The 11,945-nt window shown below is 40.2% G+C and overlaps 2 protein-coding genes across 2 annotated transcripts; one reads left to right on the forward strand and one right to left on the reverse strand.

The window, feature by feature from the left end:
- Positions 1-1,106: 1,106 nt before the first annotated feature.
- On the reverse strand, positions 1,107-6,885 carry LOC133510679 (transcription factor BTF3 homolog 4-like). Its single transcript, XM_061838894.1, has 6 exons — positions 6,590-6,885; positions 6,160-6,222; positions 4,568-4,681; positions 2,630-2,831; positions 1,528-1,587; positions 1,107-1,458 (listed from the first exon to the last, which is right to left on the reverse strand). The coding sequence occupies exons 2-6, from the start codon at positions 6,211-6,213 to the stop codon at positions 1,412-1,414; spliced, it is 477 nt and encodes a 158-aa protein (XP_061694878.1). The 5' UTR covers positions 6,214-6,222; positions 6,590-6,885; the 3' UTR covers positions 1,107-1,411.
- A 175-nt stretch (positions 6,886-7,060) lies between these two features.
- On the forward strand, positions 7,061-11,904 carry txndc12 (thioredoxin domain containing 12 (endoplasmic reticulum)). The gene is made up of 7 exons (XM_061838893.1): positions 7,061-7,308; positions 7,840-7,900; positions 8,611-8,663; positions 8,742-8,815; positions 8,892-8,961; positions 9,038-9,121; positions 10,385-11,904. The coding sequence occupies exons 1-7, from the start codon at positions 7,209-7,211 to the stop codon at positions 10,462-10,464; spliced, it is 522 nt and encodes a 173-aa protein (XP_061694877.1). The 5' UTR covers positions 7,061-7,208; the 3' UTR covers positions 10,465-11,904.
- Positions 11,905-11,945: the final 41 nt, after the last annotated feature.

An 11,945-nucleotide genomic window follows, 5' to 3' on the forward strand; every position in this document is an offset into this window, starting at 1 on the left:
AGGCCTATAGGCAGTTCACGTTTTAAAAATCATACACAATTAAATGCCATCTTGTCCAGGGTTTTATTAATCAAATTTGACAAATGTGAAACATGTGAGTAGAAACTTCTATAAGAGTTTTGCTATGAGTATGTTGTTTTTTTTTCTAGCACAACAAAACAAGTAATGGGACTTAGCACAGCAATGCACATGTAATGAACTCCAAATAACAGTATGAGGATTTTGGGTGGGTTTTCACCAGATGAAAAGTGTAATAATAACAAAGCAAGGAATGGACCTTGTATATTTAATTAAAGGCGTATTGCTTTTTTGGGGGGATTTTCCTCCCTCATCTTCAATTGTGTCAGATAGTTGTCACCAAAAGGGTGCTTTTATTTTTGTTTTATTTTACAATGGCTGACTTGGATCGAGACTATTTTTGGGAATTGTTTTTTCAAATTGTGGTTTCACTTTGTTAGTGTTGAACCCAATTCCACTTGACAATTAAAAATGATTAATTTTAATTAAATTCTTCTTCTTTTCGGTTTGTCCCGTTAGGTTTAATAAAATATTGAATTTCAAAAAAGCAGAAATCCAATTGAAAAAAAAAAAGTTTGGGAAATCCATCCATCCATTTTTTTAGCTGCTTATTCTTACAAGGGTCACGGGGAGTGCTGGAGCCTATCCCAGCTGTCAACAGGCAGGAGGCGGGGTACACCCTGAACTGGTCGCCAGCCAATCGCAGGACACATGGAGACGAAGCAGCCGCACACACAATCACACAATATAGAGTGTCCAATTAATGTTGCACGTTTTTGTAATGTGGAAGGAAAGTGGAGTGCCCGGAGAAAACCCACGCAGGCACGAGGGATAACACGCAAACTCCACACAGGCGGGGCCGGGACCTCAGAACTGTGAGGCCAATGCTTTCCACCCAATCCACCGTGCCACCAATTTGGGAAATATTTTCTGTAATTAAGGTTTAAATGTGATTTTATTGCAAAAACAAATTGTTTGACAGTTAAAAATGATAAGATGGTGTCAGTAGTCAACTAATAAATCCCCCTACAAAAAAGCAGAAAACAGAAATACCCCCTGCAAAAAAAAGTTAATTAATTACACGCCACTATATGTAAAATGATTTTTTTTATTGTCATCCTTTCATAAAGCATCTCTTAAATACGAGCCAAGTAGAAAGCGGTGTTTTAAAGCCGTCTGAGTCCTTTGGGTGCTGACTGGGGCGTCCACAATCAAAAAGGTGTTATGTAAAGATAATTTTCCTTTTTCTTTTTTTTCTCCATGGTGATGAGGATGCAATGCACCTTGAACAACCGTCTCCCTGCACGAGGTAAGCCTCTGAGCGAGTGAGCGTGCGACAAATTCAAAAACAAAACAAAACAAAAAAAAAAACAGTTGGTGGTGAGCAAAGGGATCAGTTGGCTTCGTTCTTTGAGGCTTCATCAAAGTTCTCCACAAGATCTGACCAAAAAAAAAGGCTGTTATTCAAAAGCATTGGAAAAAAAAAAGTCTCCCGGGATGGCAGCTTACCTGGAACAGCGTCGTCGTCCTCCTCAGCGATTTCCTCCTTTGCGGCTTTCATGTCCATCGCTGCAACACAAAGACAACACGTCAAACATCAAGTGGAATTCCTCAAATAAATAGTAGCGCCTGTATTTTATTTCCCAATCAAGGGGGTCTGTACGGTATGATCTTTTAAAAATAGAAAATAAAAATTGCAAAAAATTCCAATGACTGATTTTTACAGACTCGCTTGCCCTGCCTCATTCAGAGAAAAAAAACAAATGATGGTGACGTTTGATGAGGGTTGCAAATTAATTTCCAGAAAATTTCCATAGGAAAGCTAAGATGGGACATTTTGGAGATACTGTATTCCAAATTGGAAACTCTTCACGGGAATTCATTGGGAATAAAGGCAAATTTCGTGGAAACGTATCATACTGAAATCGTTTTATCATAAGCCGACATCCATATAGGTCCCTTCAGTGCTAATTTTTTTTTCCATTTCAATCGTGTATTCAAAGCTCCATGATCTCATATTTTGGCTCCCTCAACAAAGCAAAGAATCGACCAGGCAAAATATCAGAACTTGGGAATCACTTTGGTTCTCTTGATACCAACAACATTGAAGTCCCCCCCCACCACCACCACCACCACCATTTAACTTCAATTACAGAAATAAATATTCTATTCTTTACAGTCATATGAATACATCACGCTTGTTCTTGGAGGGGGAAAAAAAAAAACTTCTTTCCACACGTGCTTAGCAGCCAAAAATCTAAAATCTTTAAATGGATTTTTTGCTTTTAACAAAGGTATCTTAGCATACTGAATACAGGTCACCAAAGGCATCATGGGTAATGACTTACATGCATGCATAAAAGATTGCCAACAAACTTGTGTTCCCTCTCCATTACATCTCAAACGAGTAGTTTTACTTTACTTTAACGTTACTTCTGTTAACACATCCCAGTTCAGAATTTTGCAGTGTACCATAATTATTGGCCTATAAGTATCTGCAACATATAGATAATGCATTTTTTTCCATGCCAATTGGAGCTCATATTTAAAACGAAATAATGCTGGCGTGACTGTGTGCGTGGCCGCATAATGCGAGTGTTTTTATACTCACTTTGCCGCGGGAATTGCTCGGCCAGCTTGCGCAGACTGCTGAGGCTGTCGGCGCCCAGCTGGCTGAGGATACCGGGCAGCATCTCGGTCAGCTGCTTGGTCTCGGCGTGCCCCGTGATGGCGAACGTGTTGGCAGACAGCGAGGCCTGCACCTTAGGGTTGTTGAAGTGGATCACTGTGCCGTCGTCTTTGATCATGTTCACCTGAGGGAAGGAGTCAAAATTGCACAATTAGGAAAGTTGCGAATGGGGAACATAAGGAAAAGGGAAATGTCCAGCAAAAGTATAAAAAAGTGCACTCCTGATTATCTTACAGTATCTGTTCTTGAGAATTCTTTGTGTTTCCTGTCACACTATGAATGTTTCCACAGACTAAGTTAGTAAGTTTCTTTCGGCTTGTCACGTTAGGGGTCGCCACAGCGTGACATCTCAAGTGAAATGCTCATATTTGTTTGGCAGAGTTTTTACGCCGGATGCCCTTCCTGACGCAACCAACCCCTGAGGCAGGGGGAATGCCTGTTTCCGCAGAGATCCTGCAAAATGTGAATTCCTCCACTTGGACCAAAGGTATGAATATTTTTAGAATCAAGTACGCTGTTGATTATCTCAATGATTAATCAAGTAATCAGAATTTATTTGAATTTGCATTACAATAACCGGCATCTGAGATTAAGGTATTTTTGTTCACTTGGGATCACAATCCGCGTTTGACTGCAGTATTCGTGACTTTGATTGTGTATGGCTTTAAAGAGCAGGGCCTGGTGAGTGATGTGTGTCAGCGAATGCGAATGTAGAATTAGCTGGCTATTAACTGGCCAACTCATCAGCCAGTTCTGACTCGGAAGGCCACTGATGTTCTAGGTAGGTGCACGTCCTGCTACAAAATCTTTGGTTGCAGGACAAGCCCTGCTTCAATGTAATTGGCTACTGCATCCAGCTAACACTACTACTTGGTGGCAGGAAACCACAAGCTAATCGGTGGCCATCCTTTTGCATCACATTAGCCCGACAGCAAAATATGACAGTAGCTGCCATTTGTGTTTGAAGGTATTTGTATCTGAGCCAAGGCTCAAAAGATGGACTATTTTACAATAATGTCCGGGTGGAAAACCCAACGGACAACCACTGTTGATGCTGAACCGACTGTTAGCATAAATAGCACAAATTGTACTACGTTTTGCAGCATGATGCCTCAAACAATTATTGAAAAGATGTAATACAATAAATAAATTGCTTGAAAATCAGTGTATTTTACTAAATGAATAAAGCAGTTTTTGTCCTTGTGTATAATGTGACCGCAGAACGCCCTTTGAAGGTTAAAAAAATTGGTTTGGAGCCCCCATGTCGGGTTTGGCACTATTTACACAGAAAAGCGATTTTAGGATTTTAGAGCCTCTATGAAAATGGATAACTGTAGTGAGAAAATCCAATGCCTTAGTTTCTCAACAATAACAATGATATTATGAATGGCCCCCCACCACCATTTCCATGGCAACCCTCGAAACAATCAAACTTTGACGTTACATTAAATGGCATTGGCGAAAAAGGTTCGCAAATTAGCTTCGCCCATTTTTCTGGGACATTTGTGCATGATTGGGGCCCATTTGCGGCAAAACCCCAGTAGTAGTTTGTCAAAGTGGGAGCTATGGAATTCACCCACAAATGGCTGACTTTCTGCTCAATTCCACACATAAGCCCTTGATACATTTTCATGTGTCCTGTAGTGAATACCGTCTGTCCAGCCAGATATTTTGTTTCCGTCCATGAACTTGGTGTCAGCAGCTCCTTTTTTTTTTTTTTTTTTTTTTTAAACTTTTTAGGAGATTTTACTAAAGGGGGAGTTGAATACCCTAGAGTACCCTAGTGATACAGCCAGTAAGCCTGCTGGTGTGTTGATACTGTAACAGGAAAGATAACAAAAAATATTGAAGATGATTCACCTCCTCGATTCCTGCAATGTTGTTCACAGAGAGCTTCTTCAGAGAGCCTTGGAGCTTTTTGTCATCAGCTGTCGCTGTTTTGTGGACCACCTTTTTCTTCCTGCGAGCCGTTCCCTGAGGAAAGGACAGCACTTAAACAAGCTACACGCATCCACAATCCGGAAAAACTTGCACATTTGTCACCTCATCTGATCAAAGGCCCCATTTTTGGATGTCAAGATTATTCTGAACTACTATCCTGTGGAGTGGTAAAATTCTCAGGATGGGGTGCCTGTTGTTCAGCCTGTCATTAGTTGAGCAATGTTTTTTTTTTTTTTTTTTTTTTAAGAACAGATACAGATTATTAGGAGGAGGCCACTAAATGATATTTGGAGTTGATCTTCATTTTGGAGAAAAGGGAAAATATTGGCGTCCCAAATTTTGAATACAAAAAACTCCAACACATGGTTGAAATGCCTTGGAGCATGTTCGTTCATGAGCTTTTTTAGATTTTAAGAGTTAATGTGTGTGGGTTTTTTTTTTTTATCTTGACAATTTACATGTTTTAAAGTTGTAACAAAATACATGCAGCACCCAGGCTAAGCAGCATACCTTATGAAGAGAAATGAGAACTTGAACAGAGAATAGCTCAAAGATTTCTACAGTAAACTTTTCCAACATTTAAACATAACTGAAACGTTAATCTTTCACTTTGTTTTAAGTTAAACAAAAATGTGCAGGGAGTTCCCAGTGTTTCTCATAAAGTGAACACTTAAAACTTCCCTGAAGTTTTAAAGTGAGCTCTTGTTAACATTGCATTTAAAAAAAAAAGGCTGATGCCAATCAGTGTCAAAATGCCAAATATTGCCCAATACAAATTCAAGTCTCACTAGCAACAACAACAACAAAAGTAATTGGAGAGTTGCTAGTCTATTTCCTGGCTACCAATAGGAAACCAATAAGCGTGATGAATTTAAAGCCAAAATTAAATTAAAATATATATATATCACTCCCCAACTCATACTAATACCGAGGATTCACCATATATTGCTTTGGACGCTTTGCACTTATATCTCAGCGCATCAGTGTAGTTACTAGTTCCACACTCCTACTGTGAACTAGTTTTTCCACACATCACAAAGCCAGCAAATGTCAGTTAGCAATACTTTCCATAAATTCAAACTGGAAAATGAGAAAACTCACATCATACCCGGCTTGCTAATTTGTATGTATTGTCAGTCATATCTGATTGCGTTTGAACCATGTGTTTATCAGGGCGTAAAGCAAACAGTGAAGGGGTTGAAATGCGGCCAAAATTTGGAGGCCCGAAAGTCTCTCTCCCTCACGATCCAGCCATAAAGAGAACGCTGATGTCAGGAGGTTCAGAACCAGGGGTGAGCAACCTACAGCACGAGGCACGTATCATGTAAACCCGAGCATTTGATGCAGGAGACCATGTTTGATTTATTATTTTTTTTTTTAGACCAACAGCCTTCCAACCTACACTGACGCAGAATCAAGCCTTTGCTGTAAAACGACACCAAAAGTTGCATTACATTAAAACAGGAGTCCTACTCGCACAATGTTTACAAAATGAATAACATAGAGCGTACCTTTCCACCTATCCGGACTTGTGCCTGGAGTTTGGCGAGCTTTTCTTGATTCATGGTGCTTTTCTGTCACACGATTAAGAATAATGAACATTAGACAAGTCCCAGCAACACAAAATGGACATTAATGAGAGAGCGTGTTCAAGCTTATCTCTCAAAACACAATATCGGGGGAGGGGAGTACCACCGAAGGCCGTTTTCAAACGATTTTGTTTTATTTAACTTTGTTCGTCGAGGTTTAACTGGTGACATTATGAAGCAGGTGCTACGATATACACACTGGTCGGAGGGTACCGCGGCTAATAATAGCCTAGCCCGAAGCTAACTCAGAGACATGACAGGCTCGAGGCTTAACGAGGCAATTTGGTCATGAAAAGAAAACGCGGAAACAGCACCACGTCCAATTGCAAATGAAATGATGTGACGGGTTTACCTTTTGGGAAAAAAGAAAAGACAAAACAGTTGGGTTGAGCTCCCGCGGTTGCTGCTGCTCGTGAGGTTAGCGGAAAGCGACGTTGCTAGTTACCTAAAAGCAAGTAAAACTACACTTCCGCTGGCGATTTCGAAATAAATGTTGACAAAGTTTGCAGGCCTCGTGAATGCATCATAAATTTACATAATCAACGACAATCTTTTTAATTATGTGTCTTAATAGGATTAAAAGTGTATGGAGAATTAACTAGGTCATTTCAAACAATTTGCGCGTCATAAAATTTGAAGTTTGGCTTTACTTCTGCTTTGTTGATAGCATTTTGTCATCTAACTTGATCATGTGGCACCGTGCACCGGAACACGCGGTCGGGAAAAGTCACGTGACTCCTGTTTTACAGGGGAAGAATAAATATGTTGGATTTTTATTCTGTTAATATATTCGTATTTTAATACTTTGTCATGATGATTACTCAAATTAAAAATCCGGCTAACTAACAGTGCTGGCATCCGGATTAGAACTTTGTTGTTGAAACATGAAAGGTTGGACATCCGGGTTATGCGCCCCGTTTCCCGTGCCGTCCGCTTGTCGATAAAGGCCAGTTTTACCACCAAAAACCGAGATGCAGACTTTTTTAGTTAACCCCGTTTTATTTACAGCTTTGTACGCTTTTCTTTCATTGTCTTTTTTTCAACATGCCGTTGAGGGGTCGAGTGGCAAAGGTGCGTGTTAAAGTTGACGTTTAAAGAAGTAGCTCATTTGCTAGCCTAATTTTATTTAAACCGATCCCAGCATTTTCGATGACTTTGAGCTCATTCTGAAAATCTGGGCCAGTGTTTACATTTTGAATTGGAAATATATAAATTGTTCTCCTCTTTTATACATTAACCCTCGTGGAAAATATGACTGATCTTGAGTTTTTAAGTTTGGTGGAAATATTCACACAGAATTGTGTAAATATTGCAAAATAGTTAAGAAAGACAGCCGCGGGTTTCCCAAATCTCTCCATCAAACTAAATTGGACATACTGGCAAGGCATCTACCTGGCCAGTGGGACAAAGGAACATCAAGTTCATGGCAAACATCTATGACCTCATTAGTGTGTTTGAAATTGTTTTGAAACTTTAGTGTAGTACTTGAGGCACTCACCAGGAATCAAACCTGCACTGTGAAAGGCAGCAGCATGTTCTACTATACTACTGCTTCCATTTTTATTACATGACCGGCCCTTTAATTGACTCGTGTTTTGGCAGGATTTGGGGACACCATCCACTGGAGAACACTGGAAGACGGCAAGAGCGAGGCGGCGGCCAGGTGAGTGTGCTTTGCTTTTTTATGGATGACAAAAAGGAGGACAATACATACTTTAAGTCTCAACGTGTCCTAACAGAAGTTCTTTTGAGAGTCTTGCATCAAAATTCACAAATGGATTAATCATAGCATACACAGTACGGTTCAAATCAGTTCTCTCTCCTGCAAATGGCACATCTTTTGTTACCGCGGTGACAGAGGCGGAGCTCGGGTGTTGCCACAAAGCGAGGGAATTTTCCATGCCACTTCACTATTGTCGACAATAACAAAAGAAACTACTGCACCCACGTCAACAAATTCGCCGAATATTAGAGGATGTGCTTTGTATCAGAAGCCAATACTAGTAACAGTGTTAGTTAATGCTAACCTGCTCACACCGCAGCACTGCTTACCTTTAGGCTTTGATATGGGCCAACGTAGTCAGGCCATCACTTGAAAATAAAGGCTCTTCGTCATGGGCTGAGACTGCTCGAGGGGCCGCTGTTTTGGAAATTATCACAATTTGGAAGAACTTGCTCAGATGCATTATGAAGAATTGGGCCCCTCACAAATTATGTACTTGGTTGTTTAATGTCACATTTAATTGGTGGGTGGGCAAGCCAGAGAAATGCCCTGGAATGTACCATTTGAAAGAAAAAGTCTTCTTACACTTGCACCTTACTTGATTTAAAAATGTGAAAATGGGACTTCAAGTTGCATTTGTGTATTACCAGCGGTCTCCCCGTCATGGTTATCATCCACAAGACTTGGTGTGGAGCCTGCAAAGGTAAAGAGTGGATGACACAAACGTGGGGTGTGTGATGCTAAAGTCGGCTTCAACACAGTTTTGCTTGGCTCTTTTCAGCGCTAAAGCCCAAATTCGCAGAATCTAAGGAGATCTCTGAACTTGCTCACAACTTTGTGATGGTCAACCTGGAGGTAAGGAACCCGTCAGTAAATGTTGCACTGGAGGGACGTTGTTGCCGATCTCACGCGAGTCTTTTGACCTGAAAAGGATGAGGAGGAGCCCAAGGACGACGCCTTCACTCCCGACGGAGGCTACATCCCTCGCATTCTTTTCCTCGGTACGCAGACGCTGTGTCGGTCGTCCGTATTGTTCTTTCAAAATGCATGTCAATAATGAGTCGTATGTTCTGGCAGATCCCAGTGGCAAAGTCCGTCCTGAAATCACTAACAGAAATGGGAATCCCAACTACAAGTATTTTTACAGCAATGCAGAACAAGGTAACAGACGTTTATGTGGTTGCTACCCTGGCTTGTGTCCATGAGTGTTTTCCAACCTTCATTTAGCTATTAGATGGATATAATATTCGAAAAAACCCACAGCACATGACGATACAATAATGTCGTCTCAATTTACTCACAGATGTACTAGTTAGTGTAAAATCTGGGCATGTTTGGTTGACTTTAGTTAAGGCCATGTTAACAACCATTTAATGAAATTACTACTTTTATTATTGCGTTAGTGGTAAATTAGTCATGGCCTTTGGTACCCTTTAGATTGGGTTGAAATCCGGGCTACGTTGTCACTGTAAAAACAGATTTGTGTCATAAGCAGACGACACCCTGTAGATAGATCCCGGGAGTATTTCGCAAGGCTCAAAACTCGACCCACAGATTTTTACATCGTACCATGGCCCAATTACAGGGAGTCCTTGGTCTACGACTGAGATCTGGGAGGCTGTGCTTAGCTATTGCGAAGGAGCCTGGTCCTCAATCCTCTTCATGTCAACAAGTATCAGAGAACCTTGTTTTGTGATCATTCTCTTCAACGTAGGAACAGAACCCTTCACATGCGCTAAAATATGGGCTTTCTCTTTAATAATTGTCACCACTGTCGACCGACTGAAGCCTTGGTGGTGTTGGTGTCTCTCCTTTCTCCAATGTTTTTATGACCTTGACCTTCGTTTCCATGGTAATGGATTTTCTTTAGGCTGCAGAAGCATAGCTTAAAGACACAGGTTCCTTCTTTGGGGGCATAATATCTAAAAAGGAGGGCGAACAATGTTAAGATACTCCCGGCACACAAAGCATTAGTCAGACAAAATGGCGGACGGGGGACGTTGCTTTGTAAAGTCGAAACGTCTTGGGTCGAGACCATCTTAACCCGAGGACTCCCTGTACTTGTTAAAGTAGAGAACTGGTACAATTCCACAAGGTTCACAACTCAGTCCACTGATTTTCGTGTATTTCAACGTACTTACTTTTTTTTTATATTCATGGCCTAAGCGTCTTTCATTCTTACTGTAATTACCGTATGACCTCTGTATTAATATAGTTTAATGTATGGCAAATTCTTGTGACACTGAACTCCCCTTGTTGATAAATATTGGTGGTAGTCCTTCCACCAGGCTCCGTTTGTGATGTGAAAATCTTTCTGGGTCTTTGCCCGGATCAAATCCTTAACAGAGAAACTCAGCTAACTGGCTGTTATGACGGAAACTAAATGCAGCATTTCCTAGTAAATGTTTATTTTTGTGTTCATAGTGGTGTCGGGGATGAAGGAGGCGCAGGAGAAGCTGACGGGCGATGCGTTCAAGCGGAGCCACGCCGGAGATGAACTGTGAGGACGCAAGCGTCGGAGCAGCAAGGGCTAAATCACCTCCTACCAACGTTGACATCGCCATAAACACTACTTTTTACATAATGTACACTGTTCTGCCATGGATGTAATAACTCAAGTGCCAAATTGACACAACGTTCAGTTAAGGTTGTCCACGCGGAGGCTCCAAAACAAGTGGGCAGTATATATTTATTGCCTCGCCCATTGTTAAAACGCTGTATTTTAGTTTTCCCTCAATGCTCATCAAGTAGGCACATAATCACGTTTGTTGTACTGAATTTAATCTTGTGTTTGCGTAAAATATAAATTGGGAAACCATAGACTTCTCAGTCACCCGAAAAGCCACAACTTGTACCTTGAAACCACTTCATACTCGTAAAGACTATCAATATTTTGCACATACCTCATTTTGTACCCTGTGAACAAATAAAAGTTTGTTGTAGTGAATGCTGTGCGTAAAATACTGGTTGTCAGGAGTCAATACGCAGCAGAGATTGACAATTTTATTGGTCAACAGTGGCAATTCCCTTGTTACAGTAGAAAAGATATTTTCATTACGAAATTAATATAGAGTAATTTAAAATATACAGTGATCCCTTGAAATACAAGTGACTTGACTATGTTCCTTTATGGTATTAGCCAGGTGACTTTTTTTTTAATTGCAGGCGCAGATTTGAAATATGTGCACTGTTTGGTGGCTGTGACTGAAATTGCTTCGGAACAAGGTTGTCGGGAGATACAATTAGTGAACAATTCTTCAAAGGTTTCAAACTAATGACACTCATGTTTCCTGTCAAACTTTTAACAAAGTAATTACGTATTTAAAACAGCCGTATATCTTAGCTGTTCAGTACGCAAGCTTAATCATAACAGCAATGTTGCGGTTCAACTATAATGGATTGAACACAAATGGTAGAGCAAGACATAGACAACACTCGTTTATAATTTGTCTAGAATGATAAATACTCCACGCTGATTAACTGACAGAGCTGAGTCATCTCACTGACCAAATTTTTCTACTACCACCACATGGCTAAAGCAGACAAACTCGAACCTTTCCACAATTGCTTCAAATTAGTGAGTTTTGTTTTTATTATAGCTGTCAATGCTGTATGCTATGAAATACAATATTGTGGTGTGCTATTATTTATTAAAATACTAAAGTCTGGAACAGACTAATATTTCTGCTGATTTAAAAGGGAAAAGAATTTCAAGTTTATGCTGGAGTCTGCTCACAGAACAGATGAAACTTGTATATCAAGACACCACTATTTGCTATTTTTAGTTTCTTACTTTATAAAAAAAAAGTTGCACATTCAAAATCTCATTCATCTGAAAATGCTCCAGTGGTTCTATAGTTATTTTTTTTTTTAATATTGCATGTCCATCATATTTTGTACATGTGCACATTTGCTAAATGACCAAAATAAAAGTTAGAGGATTGGTTGAAGACTTTTTCATGACAACAGATGATCAAACCTTTGC

This window comes from Syngnathoides biaculeatus, chromosome 13 (genome assembly GCF_019802595.1).
Source record: "Syngnathoides biaculeatus isolate LvHL_M chromosome 13, ASM1980259v1, whole genome shotgun sequence".
Taxonomy (NCBI): domain Eukaryota; kingdom Metazoa; phylum Chordata; class Actinopteri; order Syngnathiformes; family Syngnathidae; genus Syngnathoides; species Syngnathoides biaculeatus.